Genomic DNA, 20,449 nt, shown 5'->3' with positions numbered 1-20,449 from the left:
CCATGGTTTTGGGTACCTGAGGGAAGTCCTGGAACCAAGCCCCTGTGAATGCCAAGGGATGGCTGTGTACTGCTGTTACCATCATGAAAAAGTATTATGGTAGGAAGAAAGAAACTCAGGTAACCTGGACAGGGAGATCCAGTGGAGGGGCAGGCATTGCAATAATGACATAGGTGAGAAAATATTAAGACTTTGGGCACATCATTAATTCCCCCACGCACTCATTTCTAAATTCTAGCCTATTACTTTTTAGAGTCTCAACTTTTCTCTAGCAGTTATAAAAGAGATGATCATTAAGATTCTTTCCCGACTTAAAAATTCCACGTCTTCGAATACACCAATTATTTACCTTCCATTAAGGGCACTGATAATTCTGCCAAAAAGACATCCAACCCCCCCTCAAATCAAACAGGAAAAAATAGTGCAGTACAACAGCATTACCTTGAATTAAGCCCACTTATGAGACAAAGTCAAATGCCAAAAGGATTGGGTGGCCTATTATTAACAGCAACATTAAAAAATCCTTGAACTTCTAGCAGGCACTTTAAAATATGTGTTTTTATTACTGTAATCTTTAAGTATATTTTTAGTGGCAGCCATTAGCCCTCCTGCTGTTAATGGATTGTCAGCATTTCCATTAGAAGACCACTTTCTAAGAAATCTACATCTTGTCTACTCTACTTTGAGTCAAGCTCAAAACTGAGAATATTCTGCCTAAAGGGATGAAAGAATTTGAATCCCTAATGATAAACAATGGTGTTGCACTTCATAAAATGTGATATCCATGCAAAACAGTTCTGGGTCTCCATTTGCAGGTTCTCTGATCTGTTTCTGGTGCACTTTCAAGGGTGGTTCCCCTGCAAAGGAGCTGAATTAAATTCGGTCAGGAGACAGTTTATAATGAGCTTCCTGGGAAGAAAAGCACTTTAGAAATATAACAAATAATGAAGACCATGGCATGACATTTTCAAAGAGAAAAGGTATTTAAATTCAGTCTTTGACTGTATTAAGAGGTTTCCATTTATAAAGTTTTCCCCCAAGAAAAATAATCCCATTTACAGTCCTGTCCATATGAAAGTAATTTTCTATTTCCCTCCTACAAAGTTTTCCTTTTTAAAAAGTACTTAATATCTGGTGAGGCAGTAAATGCCATGACAAATGCCTTTAAAGGTTTTCATGTTCCAGATATATCCTGGCGTATCTGCTAAAATGAAATGGAAAAAAAATCCTAGCACAATCTGGTTCGGACCGCTGGTAAGTAAGATCAAGAAGAGAGAAGGGTGGTGGTTCAGTTCTGGCCAAATCAATAAACCACACCATCAACAACTGACCTTTAGCCAGTGCCTGACATGTGTTATAGGGGCTTTAAAGTGTGAACCCATTGAATCTTCTCAGCAAGCCAAGCTTACTTTTCTCATTTATGATGGTGTGACACAGGCAAAAAAAGCTTGCCCAAGGCCACACAAGCAGGAAGTGAGTGTCTGTTTATGACCACTTCTCTTGTCACTAACCACTTTCTTAGTAAGAGGTTTTTCATATTTCCTCATACTTTACTTGTGCTTTTGTTTAAAGATAATTTTTTAAAAAACAAACTGATAGTCAAAAAGTCCCAAGTAGGAAAGCAAATCAGTTCTACAAACTGCATTTTATATCTCTTTTCTCAAAATCAAAAATGGTCTTAAAAATTGGCACTGGCAGGACTGGTAGTAGAGTGCCTGCCTAGCAAGTGTGAGGCCCTCAGTTCAAACCCCAGTACTGCCGAAAAAAAAAAATTGGCACTGGCTAAAATGAGCATGACTATTATAAAGATAAAACAGAATGGTAAGTATTGTAAGGAAATTTTTGGTGGGAATGTAAAATGGTGCAGCCACTGTGAAAATGTATAGGAGTTCTCTAAAAAATTAAACCATATGATCCAGCATTTTGACATCTGTGTACATACCGAAGAGTATTGAAAGTAGGAACCCAAACAGATCATAGCACCAATGCTCATAGCTAAATTCTTCACAACTGTCAAAAGATGGTAATGACCCAAATATCCATCCACAGAAGAATAGATAAATAAGACGTGGTACATGCATATGCACAGTGGAGTATTGTTCAACCTTTAAAAGGCTGCTACAACACTGATCCATGCTACAACAAGAGTGAACTTAGAACACATTGTGAAGTAAAATAAGCCAGACACAAAAGGGCAAATACTGTATGACTCTACTTATTAGAGGTATGTAGAGTAGTCAGATTCATAGAGACAAAGAGTAATGTTTGTCAGGAGCTGGGGGGAGGGAATTGTTTAAAGGGTGCAGGGTTTCTGTTTGGAATGATGAAAAAAATTCTGGAGATGAATGCTAGTGATGGCTGTACAACAATCTGAACATACGTAGTGTCACTGTACACTTAAAAGTAGTTAAAAAGGGCATCAGGCACAGTGGCTCAGGCCTGTAATCCTAGCTACTTGAGAGGTGGAGATCTGGAGGATCACAGTTCAAGGCCAGTCTGGGCAAAAAGTTAGTGAGATTCTATCTCAACAAATAAAAAGTTAGGTGTGGTGGTTTGTACCCATCATCCCAGCTATGCAGAAGTGTAAATAGGAGGATTGTAGTCCAGGCCAGCCTGGGCAAAATGGGAGAAATTGTTTGAAAATTAATTAAAGCAAAAAGGGCTGGGGATGTGGCTCAAGTGGTAGATCACCTGCTGGTAAGTGCTAGGTTGTGAGTTCAAACCCTACTACCACCAAAAATATTAAAATGGGGTTGGGGTACAGTACTTGCCTAGTATGCACAAGGCCCTAGGTTTGGTCTCCAGCACTGAAAAAAGTACCTAAAATGGCAAATTTTATGTTATGTATCTATTTGCCACAATTTTTAAAAATTAGCAGTGGGCCTCACATTATGTAAATTTATTCTCCCTCCTCCCACCCAAAAATAAGCAGACACGCAGTCTGGTGTTTTAAAATATAACCTCATATATCAGATGGCACAAACCATCTAGGTGGCATAGGATCTATCAGACAGATTGGTCTGGGGCAAGAGGAGTTTACTGGCCTAAAATGAACTAAAATCTTGTACTCAACTTAAGATCTTTCTCTCCTGGTGTTCAAGGAAAGGACTCGTCTTTTCATGGTAAAATAAAATAGACTCACTTCATTTTAAATAGGAAAGAATTCTATTATCAGGGCCAAGAAGGAATATAGTGGCAGATCATTCAAAATGATACATAATGTTTTAGAAAATAACACATGTGGTTAAGGTGTTAACATTTAAATAGAATATGTCTGCTCTGGGAATTTAGATGCGTCAAACAAAACTAATAAAGTTTCACTAGGAAGACCCCATGTCCAAAGCAAACCCTGAATGCTGGGCCAGCATCCCCTGACCCAGACTCCTTGACCCTAAGTGACATTTTGGAGACAAACAGCATCACCTCCAACGTGGCTACAAAGCTTCAAAATTATGCTCCTTTAAATCCCCTTCCTGAGACAATCTTGCAGAGACATGCCCACCAAAGAAAGGTAATAAAGAGCCTCTGTTAGAAAGGTACTATAGTTTGGATCTGGAATGTTCCCCGTGTGTTAAACGCTTGGTCTCTTGTCTATAACGCTATTGGAAGGTGGTGGTAGCAACTTTCAAAGTTGAGGTTGACTGGAAAGTCTTCTTATTAATCGGAGTGTACTCTTCAAGGGAATCATGGCACTCTGCCCCTTTCTCTCTCCCTTTGCTTCCCAGCTTCCTCTACTACACACTCCCACCATGATGTGCTGCCTCACCACAGGCCCAAAAGCAATGGGGCAATGAGGCCAACCATAGACTGAAGCCTCCAAAACTGTGAGTCAAAATGAATCTTTCCTCTTTTTAAGTTGATTGGTTCAGGTATTTTGTTACAATAATGCAAAGCTGACTAACACAGAAGGCTTCTTCCCTTTGCCACTCTGGTTGGGTTATGGGCTACCTTTCAAATAGGAGTCAAGACTATTTAGGATTAAGTAAAAGTGGTTAAATAAGTAGAGTGATACAACTGAATAATAACGACTTGTGGTCTGATAATTCATCAATCAGACTGAACTAGTGAGAACAAATAATCTCTTATAACAATTAAGAAGAATCTAGATTGCTTGCTTCAAAATTTCAAAAGCCATTGTGGCAGGCAGCCTCTAAGATGGCTCCCTACAGGCCCCACCTCCTCCTATTCACATCCTTGTGTAGTGTCCTCCCACATTGGATAAGAAGCAAATTCAAATATTCCCTGGGACTATGTGAATAGCATGAACATGTGAGTCAGATGGGAGGAGGGGGAGAAAGAACCCTAGTGAATGATGTAGCCATGGATAACTACAGAGTTCATGGTTACCCTAAAAGAAATTTTAAAATATTGTCGAGAGCCAAGAAAATCAAGTCTGCCTATTGACTATGATCCACCAAACACCAAGTTGTAATTAACCCCTGTATCCTGAACCATAAGTGATGAAAAGCTAATGATATATGTATATATATATATATATATATATATATATATATATATATATATGTATACCATGTAGGCCTCACATATCCTCAGATTCTGGAAGGTTCTTCCTCACACATCCACTCATTCATCCATTCATTCAATGTAGAAACATTTTTGGAGCACCACTTGAAGGTCTACACTATGCTGCATACTGATCCTATTGTGCTAAATTTTGTACTTTAAATCTTTCTATTTTGTGCCTTTATAAGTTTGGGTTATTTGTATCAGTACTGTATTTACTGGTAGTGCAGATCCACTATTTTAAGAAATGAGTTCCAGTCCCAAATTCACAAATAAAGAATTATTATAATAATAGCATATTCATGAAAAGCAAATTACTTATCTTGGCGCTTAACATCCTTGTAACTATTCCTGTACTTTTAATGTCAACAGAAAAAAAAAGTAACGTCTAAGTCTGGCTGATACAGTAAATTAATGTTAATAACAGTTTTGACACTAATAGCAAGTTTTTAAAAAGAAAAACCTCCAGTCTCTAAGCTGGGTTTCATTTCTTAAAAATCACCTCAGCTCACTGTCACCAGCCTCCCCAAGAACAATTCCAGCTACTATTTTACCTTCACTGGGAGCCTGAAACGACTAGGGTCTATAAAGTTTCTATGAAATTATATCCTTTTCCTGCCTTTGCTCACCCCAGGTGGAGAAAACATCCACCCCTTGGGTTACAATCTGAGGGCCTCTCAGCAGAGACCTAGTTCTGAAGCCCTGTAAGCAAATGAATACTTATATGGTTTCATTAAAAAGCACTCACTGTTTCTTCAGAGTCTGAAAATTAGATGTGGAAATGCAAACTACTAAGATACACACGTCAAATGGTGAATTTCAGAACTCACGTTCTAGAGATCAGAGCCTCCAGTTTGTCTATCCCATTAATTAAATCATCTGAATTACAATTTTTAACAGGCCTGAGGAAAATGAAAAAATGAAAAGAAGCCCAGTTCCTGGCTCTTCCACTCTTGTTGGCTCTTTCTGGAAGTTACTAAGGGCTCAGGAAGCCCTCGCATACTTCCTCCCCCTTCAGTCTTAGCTGATAGAGGGGACATGGCTGACCCATAAAGCCCACTTCTATAATCACTTAGAGGCTGCTAGGCTTAAGCAAACCATCTCTTCCAACTTCCTGAACATTGTTCTTTTTTTCTAAAGTTACTAATTGAGTGTTTTACTTTTAGATAATCCTATAATGAACATGCTCAAATGAACAGAGGCAGCAGTGACAACCCATCAATAAAATAAAAGTTGAAGTGGTTTTTGTTAGAGACTTCTCATATCATAATAGGAAATCTCGGCTACTTAAAATCAGGGAACTCAAATGGAATCATTTCTTTTTGTTTCAAAAGGAAAGTTAGCTTTAAAGTAACTGTTTCATAGAACTGTCATCCACTCTGCTGATAGTGCTGGCTCCTTACTCAGGAAGGGCATGCACGATAGAAATACCAATGGAGTTCAGGGTGGTTTCCAGAATTTCCTTTTCCATAGTTATCATTCACAGTTGACTATAGAATTTAGGCAAGGGACTAATCTAAATTTTTCTTTCTCTTAGACCATGGCCTCCACCCTCTAAGATTTTTGTCATTCCCATACCATGGAAAAACAGGACATGGAAAAACATGACGGGTACAGGTGCAGGGCAAAATTCTACCTTTTCTTTCTTTTCCAACCAGTGAAAGAGGAGGGTTCTGGTGACAAAAGGTGGCAGAGGAGCTACATTTCTTTTGCATTCTCCTCCCCAAAACATAAGTGGTTGTGGTTGAGCTAAGAGCCCAGGGGTCTTGTCCTGTGACACAAGCTCCATGCTGCCCTGACCCACTTCTTGCTTACCCTCAAGCTTTACATCATCTCCAGCTGGGAGGCTGGGAGGAGCTATGAAACTAACCTCTGCAATAATAGACACTCAATGATAACCATATGGCTTCCAAGCTCTGGACAAGGAATAGAAACAGAGATCAGGCCAGGTTTCTGGTGCTATTGGGTGCCATACTGGGAGCAAAACAGTAGCTCAATAAGGAAGTAACAAGGACTTGAAGTCATTTGGACTCATACCCAAACAGAGGGTAAAAAGTGGACTGAGATAAGGACTTCCTAGAGTAGCTCCATGAAAGGAGGATAAAGTGAGGGCAAGTGACAGGATTACATACCCATGCTCCATCAGGTCCAAATAATTCTAGAAAATTGCCGATGAATTCCCTTGACTTCTCTTCCCACTTCTGAATTAGGTCATGACTCTTTTCTTCTACTCTGTTAACAAATTCCTTTGACCTTTCCTCCACATTCTTGACCTTTTCTTTCATCTTGTCCACCTGGTTCTGGAAACGGTACTTCTTCTCCTGTTTAAAATTTACAGGGGAAAGAAATGGATTCATCAAGAGGGCATAAAAGAGATCAATCACTCACACCAATGGTCACATTTTATGTCAACTTGTGTTTGTTCCTAACCTCAAGAGTCAAGATGCTGCCATTTCCCAAGGGCTAGATTGATGGGAAGGCACATCTCTTGTAAGGAAAGTCACTTGTCATTAATCTATTTTGTAATTTACATGTAAAGGGAAGTACAAGTGGTTTAATATTTTTAGTCTATTAAATGTCTGAGTTATAAGAAAAACAATATGATTCTTACATTAGAATAAAAAATACACAGCTGCCTTTTATTGGGCAAATATCCCCACTGCTGGGACCTAGACAAAAGTATGAGTTGTGTGTACAGAATAGGCATTCAGAAGCTGCCTGACATTTCTGTTTTACTGGGACAGTATTAAAATCAATATTTCTTATATTAACTTTTTTATTATAATGATATTTTCCACTGGGCTAGTTGAACTCCATTAATTTCCAAGTGATGAAGACAGTTTTTATTCTATTAGTGTCTCTGAATTTGGATTTTATTCTTATAGCCTTCATGCAACAGTGCTGTCTACCTATGTGCCTAGAAGTAATTGTGTGTTGGACAAATCATGTATCACTTCTAAACCTCAGTTTCCTCATCTGTAAAAGAGGGGGGTAACAACCATATCTACCTCACGGGATTGCTGTGACAAGTAGGTAAGATAATGTGTGTAAGTTCTTGGCTTGAAACCTGGCACTTAGTAATTGTTCAACATGTGTTGGCTGTTGCTGATATTAAGTGACATCGGCATTTATCTGTGTTACCTGCTACATGATATCAAAACAATGAAAAGTAACATGAGAAAAAGAGTCTTCCTCTATGAAATCATGATTTTTTTCTCCTAAAGGAGTCATGAGACACATTGTTCTTCTTTACTGTGTGGGACTCGAGTTCGTTTTGTATTTTTGAATTTTCTGGAACACCTTGAATATTGGAAAACTGGCCAAGAATTCCTGATTTACACTTCCAAACCTTATTGCAGCTAAGCTGTGTGTGTTACCACTCAGCTATATATACACACATATCTGTTATGGGAAATCACTGTCTTCCATGATTCACTGTGTAGCCTTAGGTGAGTCGTTCAACCTCTCGTTTCCTCACCTCTATGTTGTTGGCTATGGTCATTATAACCAGCCTTGTAGGCTTCTCATGAGGATTAAATGAGATAATCCAGGTAAAACACTTAATTGGTACATGATAAGCTCTCAATAAGTGTTAGCTACTGTCTTTATGCCTTCTTTCCTGTAGTTCCTTCTGTACTAGCAGTGGTGATTGTATACAGCTCAAAATAGATTGAGCCCTGGGTTGGATGTCATGAGGCTGGGAGGCCGCTGCTGCCTCTACCTCTCCCTTACTCAAGGGACCTTGGCCAGGTCCCCTCTCTGGGCTCAGCTTTCCTCATCTCTATGTCCAGGAACTTGGATGGGGTGTCTGGCTGCTGTCAGATACCTGCCACTTCTGAGGTCTTGTGATTCATCTATACACCCATCCGACACATTCAACTTCCCCTCTGAGCTGCAGCCAGGTTTGTTGTCACAGAAAAGAAGCAAGCCCATCCCCGCTATCTGCATGGTTCCTTGGGCTAAGTGGCTTTAGCTACCGTTTAAAGAGAGTGAGCAATAACTTTTGGAAATGGCTTGCCATGTTTAGATGGTTGACTGAATTCAATTTAAAAGAACAGACAGTTTAATTTATTGAAATAACCAGGGCTTTATTCTCTATAAGACACCAAATAATCACTTTGACTGAATTCTTTTCAGCCACTTGTCCTGGTGCCACTCGAACCTGGCATTTTCCATTTTGTTGCCCGGCTTGTATGAAGCCAGAGGGCCTGGACTCCCAACACTGCCTGCTCTTGAGGACAATTAGTAATCACATATTTATAGATAGTGAATCCACCTTATTTTGAAGGTACCAATGGTCGGTTGTGTAGGATGCTGGATAATTATGGCCATACATAATTATAAGTACCTAGTTTTATGTACAAGTCACCTTTTGAGACTACAGTATCTATTTGGGGGGTTTGGAATTCTGTATGAACACAGAGTTCTTATTTTAATCAAAGCTATTACTCTTCGGAGGTCCAGCGAATTCAATTGTCTGGATTCACTACCATCACCTCCAGCCACTGGGCTGCCCTCTTTGCTTTGTAACAGCTTGTTTTGCTTGCTTTAAAGATTGTTTTAACAGTTCTCTATTATTAAACTAACAGCAGTTCTGTGGGAACAATAAGGTAGAAATACAAAAGGAAGTCAAAGACTTGGCTTTATTGAAGCAGCTGTAATTTCTCTGGACAATAAAAAACAGCTGTTAAGCTTCCTAATGAGCATCTGTAAAGCCTTAATAAAATGAAAACTTTTAAATGTTAAAACAGGAAAGCATTTTCTCTGGGTTTAGCATTTCATTGCCTCTACTTTCTTTCTTCTCTTTGAGTGGAAGATAACTCCTGCCTTTCACAAGGGACAAAATTCCCAGAAACTCTTCATTCCCCACCCCCATCTGAAAACTAAAGAAGGAAGTAAGGTTGCTCCTTTGTAAAATGTGAAGCTCAGCTGGGTGCCCATGGCTCACCCTGTAATCCTGGCTACTTGGGAGGCTGAGACTGGGAAGAGCATAGTTCAAAGCCAGCCCAGACAAATAGCTCATGAAACTCCCATCTCCAAAATAACTAGAGTAAAATGGACTGAAGATGTGGCTAAAGCAGTAGAGTGCCTGCTTTGCAAGCACAAAGCCCTGAGTTCAAATCCCTGTCTTGCCAAAAAAAAAAAAAAACAGCAAAATGTGACACTCACTACCTATGTTCCTTGGTTAGCTAGGTTACCCTTTTGGACATTGGCTTCCTCAACTGTACAATGGGGATAAAAATGAATTATTGTGTTTTTTGTGTGGATTAAATGGGATGATAAATGCAAAGCACTAAGAACACTGTGTGGCACAGAGTAAGTGCCCAGTAAATGGCAGAGGTGGTGGTAAGGGTGGTGTGACATTGGTGATCCTCAGAGGGTGTGGAGTGGCACACTTACATTTATGAAGCTGACATTCAGTTCCTTGGCCGTGTACCCTCTCTGGAGGTTGCGTCGGGCATAAACATCATAGTCACGGACAATTCTGGTGATGATATCTGATGTTGAGATGCCTTCTGTTCTCTGTGTCGGCACAAACATTCCTATTCAAGGAGGAAAGACGAGATAAAGCTAAGATCGGCTAGTGACCAAGTTTTTCTTTAATGGCTTTCCTTTCCAGAATGAAGTTGGAGCACCTGGGCATGCCAGGAAGGCCCTCACTTCAGCCCCCTGCTGACTCTTACAGCCTCAATTCCACACGCTTCCCCCACCCTAAACAGTGCTTAGGGTGCATCATCCAGATCTGTTCCCAGGAGGCACCAAGTACTCACCAGCTCTTGGCATTTGCTCATGCTGAGCACTTCCCTTCCCTGCCCACATCAACTATTGACTTCCTCCTCATCCTCAAGTTCCACCTTCACAATGCCTCTGGAAAGTCTTTCCTGACATCCCAGACAGAATCGACAACATTTTAGACATAAACGTGTCTCCTGTTAATGAAAGTAGTTTTACTATCTGTCTCCATGTAGAAATGGACCTTTTGAGTACAGAGATTCTGCCTTAATTGAATTTGCATCCTCAGCACCTAGCTTTGTGCCCCTGTGTCTAGTGCATGGAAAGTGCTCAAGAAATGTAACTCAAATGAGTAATGAAGAATAAAACTGAGTCAATCAATCAGTCAGCTCTCAGCAACTCCCCTTCTTCACCCAAGGAAGTCTGTGTCACATTATCCTGAAGGAAAAGAAGAAAAAGTATACTATTTTCATTATTTCTCATCTAAGGCCATGCCTGCTAGATGCTGGGTGATTTCATCTTTCACTGTTCAAAGGCCCTTTCATCTGGAATATGTGAGGCAGAGAAAAAATAAACAAGCACAGAAGATGCCAGGTTCTAATAGTTCTGTTAGACTTCCTTAGTCTTCAAAGCTATGTTTGGGTGTAGTGATTGATACAGGATATAAACAGATCAAAAATATCAACAATGATAAGAATTGGATTCATGCTCAAAATTCCTTTGTCAACCAAAATCACATGTTGGCAGTTGTTATCTTTCTACCCAATATCATTACAACCATGGAACAGCATGATAGAGCCTGGGGACAAGGGCATTAGGTTCTCAACTTACAGACTTGGTCACTTAAACCCTCTGAAGGCAAGCTACTTAACCTTAATCTCAACTGAGAACTAAGGCGGCTGGATAAGGTGACCTGGGACATATCTGAGCAAAACATTTCCCTCTCCCTTATTAACCACATCCAACTGATTTTCAGCTATCAACCTACTGCTCACACCTGTCATCCCAGCTACTCAGGAGGTAGAGATCAGAAGGATCATTGTTCAAGGCCAACCCAGACCAAAAAAAAAAAAAAGTTAACAAGACCCTATCTCAACCAATAAGGTGGGAATGGTGGTGCACACCTGTCATCACAGCTCCACAGTAGGCATACATAAATAGGATTGCAGTCCAGGCTGACCTGGGCCTTCCCAGGCAAAAATGCAAGACCCCATTTGAAAAATAATTAGGAGAAGATCCAAGATGGCGACTAGAGGGAAGAAGCAGATAGTGTGAGCTCCATAAAGCAAAAATCTTGCTGAGACTCTGGAGCCACACTTGGCAGGAAAAACCACCAAGAAGAAGCAAAACTCTGACACCCCGAACCCTCAGCCCACACATAGCTTCTCCACCCCATGTTACACTGAGAAAGCAGCAGGGCTCCTGTGCTGCCAAACGCTGGCTCCTAACCTGCCTGGGAGAGGTAGACCAACAGTACAGGGACAGTAACAGCACCAAGTGGAATGATGGGAAGACAGAAAAAGGATGGAAACCATTTTACCCCCAATAATAAATTAGCACAGGAACCAGAGGGAAAATGAAGAAAACGGATACCCAGATTCAGACTCTAACAAAACAAAGAGAAACAATACCAAGGAACCCAACGAAGCCCACAAGAACACACTGAAAGAAGAAATCCTACAAGTAATCAATGAGAATTTCATAGAGATGATACTAGACATGGTCAACCAAAACGTACAGGAGGCACTCAAGAAATTCCAAGACAACAAAAATAAAGAATATGAGAAAACACAAAAACAAATAAATGAAATCATAGGAGCCCTAAATAAACACCAAAGTGAAACAAAGAACACCATAAATAGATAAATAAACTAAGGATGAAAATTGACACTATTAAAGAGGAAGTGACCCATGATATGGAAAACCTCAGAAAAAAGAATGAAACAGAAATACAAAACAAAATGGAAGGCCATTCTAGCAGACTAGAACAAGCAGAAGACAGAATCTCAGAACTTGAAGATGAAATGGAAATTAAAGGAAAAACTGAAGAACTATTAGTCAGACAACTCAAGACCTGTGAAAGAAATATGCAAGAACTCACCAACTCCATCAAAAGACCAAACATGAGAATTGTGGGCATTGAAGAAGGAGAAGAGGTACAAGCAAAAGGAATTCGTGATATATTCAACAAAAGAATAACAGAAATTTTCCCAAATCTAGAGAAAACTATGCCCATTCAGGTACAGGAAGCCTCCAGGACACCAAACAGACCTGACCAAAATAGAACTACACCACGACATATTATCATTAAAACAGCAAGCACAGAGAATAAAGAATATTGAAGGCTGTAAGGGAGAAAAAAAAAATAACATACAAAGGTACACCCATCAAAATCACAGCAGATTTCTCAAAGGAAACCTTAAAAGCAACAAGAGCATGGAGTGAGGTCTTCTGGGCACTGAATGAAAACAACTTCAACACTAGGATACTCTACCCAGCAAAACTATCATTCAAAATAGATGAAGCAATAAAAGTCTTCCATGATAAGCAGAAACTAAAACAATATATAATCACCAAGCCACCAATACAAAAAATTCTTCAAGGAATTCTGCACACAGAAAGTGAAAGCAAACAAAACCATGAAAGGGCGGGCAGTCCTAAACCAAAGGAGAAGAAAAGGCAAGAAAATAGAGAGTAACACTGATTCAGCTGCACACAATCAAACACTTAAACAACAAAGACAACTACAATGACAGGAATCACCACATACCTACCAAAACTAAAACTGAATGTTAACGGACTTAATTCCCCCATCAAAAGACACCATTTGACAAACTGGATTAAAAAGAAAGATCCAACAATGTGTTGCTTATAGGAGACCCATCTCAACAAAACAAGCACAGGCTTACGATGAAAGGCTGCAAGAAGATTTACCAAGCCAATGGTCCCCGAAAACAGGCAGGAGTAGCAATACTTATCACGGACAAAGTAGACTTCAAATCTACATTGATCAAATGAGATAAAGAAGGACACTCCATACTAATAAAAGGGGAAATACACCAAAAGGAAATAACAGTTATCAACCTATATACACCCAATGTCAATGCACCCAATTTCATCGAACATACTCTGAAGGACCTAAAAACATATATAAACTCCAACACAGTGGTAGTGGGAGACTTTAATACCCCCTATCACCAATAGATAGGTCATCCAAACCAAAAAAAATCAATAAAGAAATCCTGGATCTTAATCATATCATAGATCAAATGGACCTAACTGATGTCTACAGAATATTTCATCCAACTTCTACACAATATACATTCTTCTCAGCAGACCATGGAACCTTCTCCAAAATTGATCATATCTTAGGGCACAAAGCAAGCCTCAGCAAATATAAGAAAATAGAAATAATCCCATGCATTCTATCTGATCACAATGCATTAAAACTAGAACTCAACAACAAAAATGACAGTAAAAAACGTGCAAACAATTGGAAGCTGAACAACACATTGCTCAATGATCATGGGTCACTGATGAAATAAAAGAGGAAATTAAAAGGTTCCTCGAAGTTAATTAAAATGAAAACACAACCTACTGGAACCTATGGGACACAGCAAAGACAGTCCTGAGAGGAAAGTTTATAGCCATGAGTGCTTATATTAAAAGGACAGAAAGATCTCAAATCAATGACCTAATGCTACATCTCAAACTCCTAGAAAAACAAGAACAATCAAATCCCAAAACAAACAGGAGAGAAATAATAAAAACAAGAGCTAAATCAATGAAATAGAAACAAACAAAAAAAAAACCGTACAAAGAATTAATGAAACAAAAAGTTAGTCCTTTGAAAAAATAAACAAGATCGACAGACCCATGGCAAACCTGAATAAAATGAGGAGAGAAAACACCCAAATCAGTAAAATCAGTAATGCAAAAGGGGAGAGAACAACAAACACCATGGAAGTCCAGGAAATCATCAGAGACTACTTTGAGAACCTATATTCTAATAAATTTGAAAATCTTGAAGAAATGGACAGATTTCTAGATACTTATGACCATCCAAAATTGAAAAGGATATTAATCACCTGAATAGATCTATAACACAAAATGAAATTGAAGCAGCTATCAAGAGCCTACCAAAAAAGAAAAGTCCAGGACCTGATGGATTCTCTGCTGAATTCTATCAGACCTTTAAGGAAGAACTAATACCAACCCTCCTTAAACTGTTCCATGAAATAGAAAGGGAATGAAAACTGCCTAACACATTTTATGAAGCCAGTATTACACTCATTCCAAAACTAGGCAAAGACACCTCTAAAAAGGAGAACTATAGGCCAATCTCCTTAATGAACATCGATGCAAAAATCCTCAATAAAATAATGGCAAACCAAATTCAACAACACATCAGAAAGATCATTCACCATGACCAAGTTGGCTTCATCCCAGGAATGCAGGGGTGGTTCAACATATGCAAATCAATAAATGTAATATAGCACATTAATAGAATCAAAGAAAAAAACCACTTGATCATCTCAATAGATGCAGAAAAAGCCTTCAACAAGATCTAACACCACTTCATGATAAAAGCTCTAAGAAAACTAGGAATAGAAGGAATGTACCTCATCATTATAAAGGCTATATATGACAAATCTGCAGCCAACATCATACTTAACAGTGAAAAACTGAAACCATTCCCTCTAAAATCAGGAATGAGACAAGGGTGCCCATTATCCCCACACCTATTCAACATAGCAATTGCCAGAGCAATTAGACAAGAAGAAGAAATAAAAGGAATACAAATAGGTAAAGAAACTGTCAAAATATCCCTATTTGCAGACAATATGATCCTATACCTTAAAGACCCAAAAACTCCTAGAACACCATCAACAGCTACAGCAAGGTAGCAGGATAAAAAATCAACTTATAAAAATCATTAGCTTTTCTATACACTAATAACGAACAAACTGAGAAAGAATATATGAAAACAATTCCATTTGCAATGGCCTAAAAAAAATCAAGTACCTAGGTGTAAACTTAATAAAAAATGTGAATGATCTCTACAAGGAGAACTACAAACCCCTGAAGAAAGAGATCGAGGAAGACTACAGAAGATGGAAAGATCTCTCGTGCTCATGGGTTGGTAGAATCAACATAGTAAAAATGGCTATACTACCAAAAGCAATCTACATGTTTAATGCAATTCCCATCAAAATCCCAATGACATTCATCAAAGAGATTGAAAAATCTACCCTAAAATTCATTTGGAAACACAAGAGACTGCGAATAGCCAAGGCAATACTCGGCAAAAAGAGCAATGCTGGAGATATCACGATACCCAGCTTCAAACTATATTACAAAGCAATAGCAATAAAAACAGCATGGTACTGGCACAAAAACAGACATGAAGACCAGTGGAACAGAATACAGGATCCGGATATGAATCCACACAACTATGCCCACCTCATTTTTGACAAAGTTTCTGAAAATATACGATGGAGAAAAGACAGCCTCTTCAACTAATGTTGTTGGGAAAAGTGGTTAGCCGTCTGCAAAAAAACTGAAACTAGGTCCATGTTTATCACCCTGCACTAGTATCAACTCAAAATGGATCAAGGACCTTAGTATCAGACCCGAAACTCTGAAGTTACTATAGGAAGGAGCAGGAAACACTCTGGAAGTAAAAGGTATAGGCAAGGACTTCCTCAATAGAACCCCAGCAGCCCAGCAACTAAGAGAAAGTATAGACAAAGGGGACTTCATAAAACTAAAAAGCTTCTGCTCAACAAAAGAAATGGTCTCTAAACTGAAGAGACCACCCACAGAGTGGGAGCTACAAATCAGACAAAGGACTGATAACCAAAATATACAGGGAGCTCAAAAAACTAAACTCTCCCAAAATTAATGAACTAATAGAGAAATGGGCAAGTGAACTAAACAGAACTTTCTCAAAAGAAGAAATTCAAATGGCCAAAAAACCCATGAAAAAATGCTCACCATCTCTAGCCATAAAGGAAATACAAATCAAAACCACACTAAGATTCCACCTCACCCCTGTTAGAATAGCCATCATTAGAAACACCACTAACAACAGGTGTTAGTGAGGATGTGGGGAAAAAGGAACCCTCGTACACTGCTGGTGAGAATGCAAACTAGTACAACCACTCTGGAAAAAAACTGGAGACTTCTTTAAAAACTAAACTTAAATCTGCCATATGATCCAGGAATACCACTCTTGGGGATATACCCAAAAGAATGCGACATAGCTTACTCCAGAGGAACCTGCCCACCCATGTTTATTGCAGCGCTATTCACAATAGCCAAGTTATGGAAACAACCAAGATGCCCCACTATTGACAAATGGATTAAGAAAATGTGGTATTTATACACAATGCAATTTTACTCAGCCATGAAGAAGAATGAAATCTTATCATTCACAAGTAAATGGATGGAACTGGAGAACATCATCCTGAGTGAGGTTAGCCTGGCCCAGAAGACCAAAAATCATATGTTCTCCCTCATATGTGGACATTAGATCAAGGGCAAACACAACAAGGGGATTGGACTTTGAGCACATGATAAAGCGAGAGCACACAAGGGAGGTATGAGGATAGGTAAGACACCCAAAAAACATGATAGTATTTGATGTCCTCAATGCAAAGGAACTAATGCAGAAACTTTAAAGCAACTGAGGCCAATAGGAGAAGGGGATCAAGAACTAGAGAAAAGGTCAGTTAGAGATGAATCAACTTAGAATGTAACACACTTGTGCATGGAAGCAATGCTAGGACTCTTTCTGTATAGCTATCCTTATCTCAATTAGCAAAAATGCTATGTCTTTCTTATTATGCTATGTCTTCTCTCCAACAAAATTAGAGATAAGGGCAGAATAGTTTCTGCCTGGAAGCGAGGGGGGATAGGGGAGCGGAAGGGGTGGGGGGGGAGGGGGGGAGAAATGACCCAAACAATGTACACACATATGAATAAATGAAAAAAAAAGAAAGAAATGATGAAGGATTTGTGCAAATATCTTGCCAGAAAAAGAACAAAGTGTAAAGAATAAAAAAATTTTTTAAAGCTTTGAACCATCAATAATAATAGTAATAATAATAATAATTAAAGTAAAAAGGGTTGGGGGTATGGCTCAAGTGGTAGAGTGCCTGCCTAGCAAGCATTAGGTCCTGAGTTCAAACCCCAGTACCACCAAAAAAATATTTCCCTAATTCACCCACTTTATTCATCCTCTTCCCTCAACCAATCCTATGCCATCTTATTCAAAGTGTGTGTGTGTGTGTGGTACCGGGATCAAGTCTCAGGCCTTACACATTCTAGGCTATCGTTCTGCCACTGAGCTATGGGCTTCAGTGATATTTTTGCTCACTTCAACCCACATAGCAAGATCCACAGAGTGATGTTTTGAAGATGCAAGTCAGATGGCTGCTCAGTGCCCTTCACTGGCTTTCTATCGTCCTCTGAGTTTAGAGGCAAATCTTTCACTTGGCTCTGCAGCAGCTTGCATGGTCTCTTCCCTGTGTTTCTTTCTGCTCTCATCATGAGCCCTCCTCCCTTTACTCCGCAAACCAGGCCCCCGTGCCACATGCCTGCAGGGTTTCTTCTTGTATTCTGTGGAGCTGGACAACAGGCTGAGCCTGCCCAACCCAGCCACATTGGACTTCTTTGGTGTCCTAAAATTGTTGACTCTTTCTCCCTGTGTCACAGACACGATCTCTTCTTGGCTAACACTTGGTCATCCACTGGGTTTCAGCTTTAGTATCACTTCCTTAAGGAAATCTCAAGCCAGGTCATTCTGTTTGTTATTCACTCCCATGGGCCACTGCTCTTTTCTTTCAAATACTGCAAAATCTTTATAGAACAAGTTGATCAGTAACCATCTTTCCTACCTGACTCTAAGCCACATGAGGAAAGGGAATGTGCCCTTCTTGTCCTCCTCTATATCCTTAGCACTAGGTGACAAGTAGGCACGATGGGAATATTTGTTGAATGAATAACTAGATGAGTATTGAGAGCTCTTCCAAATCCAGTTCTCTCTGCACTTTTCAGTCTTGCAGCCTCAACTAGTGTGTCCCTTTGGAACTTTCTTTTGATTTCATCTGTCCGTTCATGGTGTCAGCAGGGGGGTGGTGTTACTAATATTAGAGACAGAGCATCCAGTTGCTAATGTTTCATGGCTCAAGGACAGAGCTGGGGTTTGTTATCAAGTCAGAAAATTACAGTTTCCAGGAGAGTGGAAGCAAACACAAAATACTAAATGGAGGGTGCAAACATCTAAACTCAAGCAGGGCAGGAGGAGCTGGCATGACTTCCCTACCTTGGTGGAGCAGCAGGGAATTTTCTGGTAAGAAATCCATCCTATCTTTTAGTAGGCAGATATTTCATCCCCTACCCCCTGCCTGATGAGATGTGAAGATTCTCCAGCTACCAAAGGATTTTAGCAAGTTCTTTGACACTGGTGACATGAGCTTAGCTTTCCTTTGAAGTCAGGGGTGAGGACTGGAGTTGAGTGACTGAAAGTGGATTTGGAGTTGGGAGATTTGCTTTGGCTGGTTGAGAGGTAGGTTTCTGAAAGAAGCCAAGCCCTCTGCTGACACAATGAGGCACCCGGCTTCCTCCAAATCCTAATTATCGCTCTGCTAAAAATATTCAGTAATGAGCCTGATCAGAGACCCTTTTTTATCATGCTTTTCAGAATTGTAGCGTTTGGTTATAGAGCTATTTTAAGAAGCAGCGCAGCACATGTTAATGAAGAAACTTTCAACAGTAGTAGTCAATGTTAGAATGATGATGAGGAATGTGGACCTTCCAGTCTATCTAATCTCAGCTACATCTCTTCACCCAGCTTTGCTAGAGGATTTTGACATGTAGTTCTGAGAAGCAGAGAAAAGTGTGGTAAAACTTAATTCACACCCTTAATATCTCTGGTTTTGTTTAAAGTGATCATTGACTTTCAAAATAAACCACAGTTAGAGTATTAGAGCAAAAGCGGGTACTCGGGCCATTTATGGGCATCTTTGTCCCTTCAGTGATGTCTGGCCTTCTCTGTCTCAGCCCCAGATAGATCTGTACCGTGACTCTCCCTGGTTCATGATTAATGAACCAAGGAAGGGTCCTCGTGCACACGAAAAGTCACATACCGACATTCTTAGGACTTTAGGCCTGTACTCCCAGAAAAAGGGAATTGTGGTGATTAAAGATGGTCATAATTCCCTTCCACTTGAGTTTGGGCTGGGCTTAGTGACTTACTGTACTAAGTAGAATGTCATATAAGTTACACTGTGTGACTTCTCAGGCTAGGTGGACTCTGTCAAGGTTGATTGCTCTCTAGATAGTCTCTCTTAGCTGCCATGCTGTGAGAAGCCCAAGCAACATGGAGAGGTCATGTGTAGGTGCCCCAGTGACCAACACAACTGAACTCCTTGTTTACAGCCAACATTCAAGGCCAGTCACTCAGTGCACAGTCTGGGAGCCCCAGCCTAGTCAAGCCTTCAGATGACTGTGGCCTCTGCCAGCATCTGACTACAGTTCTTGGAAGGCCTAAGCAAGAAGCACCCAGACAAGACCCCTGTTAAGATCCTGCCCCACAAATCATGAGTAAAATAAATAGCTTTCTCAGATCACTAACTTTGGACATCATCTACGTCTATGCAACAATAGGGATGTTGGAGTGGTAGAGTTAGGAAAATGATGGACTTGTTCCTAAGCCTAGACAGCTAGAACTTGACATTTTATTTCCTAAAATCAGGAAAGCAACTTATTCTTTGCTCACTAGAGGCCACTCACTCTGAAAGAAAACCATGTCAAATGCTTGTTTCTATATTACAATGTAGCTGGGGAACTCACATCCCAGAAAATAGTGATTTAGTTAACCACTCAGCAGGACCTCAACCCCTGGTCTAGATCCCTGTTGCTCTAAATAAAGTCTACGGACCTGTAGCATCGAGCAACCTCGGAGCTCACTGGGAATGGGAATCTCAAGGCTGGGGCTATAGCTCAGTGGCAGAACACTTGCCTGGCAAGTACAAGGCCCTGGGTTCGATTCCAGCCCTGCAAAAAGGAAGGAAGGAAAGAAAAGACCTACTGAATCCAATTCTGAACTTTCACAAGATCCTGCAGATAATAAGTAAGCACATTTAAGTTTGAAAAGCAATGATCTATACCATAGCAATGTTAGGGA

At 39.9% G+C, this 20,449-nt stretch overlaps 1 protein-coding gene across 6 annotated transcripts in view; it reads right to left on the bottom strand.

Annotated features, from left to right (window-relative positions):
- The window catches only part of Pcyt1b (phosphate cytidylyltransferase 1B, choline), a 158,767-nt gene that overhangs the window by 72,395 nt on the left and 65,923 nt on the right, over positions 1-20,449 (bottom strand). For all 6 annotated transcript variants that reach the window (XM_074063308.1, XM_074063305.1, XM_074063309.1 and 3 more), the window contains 2 exons: positions 9,925-10,067; positions 6,657-6,845 (listed from right to left, as the gene is read on the bottom strand). In XM_074063308.1, coding sequence (XP_073919409.1) covers positions 6,657-6,845; positions 9,925-10,067 — 332 coding nt within the window. The remainder of the gene's footprint in view (positions 1-6,656; positions 6,846-9,924; positions 10,068-20,449) is intronic.

This window comes from Castor canadensis, chromosome X (assembly GCF_047511655.1).
Source record: "Castor canadensis chromosome X, mCasCan1.hap1v2, whole genome shotgun sequence".
NCBI lineage: Eukaryota > Metazoa > Chordata > Mammalia > Rodentia > Castoridae > Castor > Castor canadensis.
Note: the sequence above shows the minus strand (reverse complement) of the source record. Positions and strands in the feature narration are given on the sequence as shown.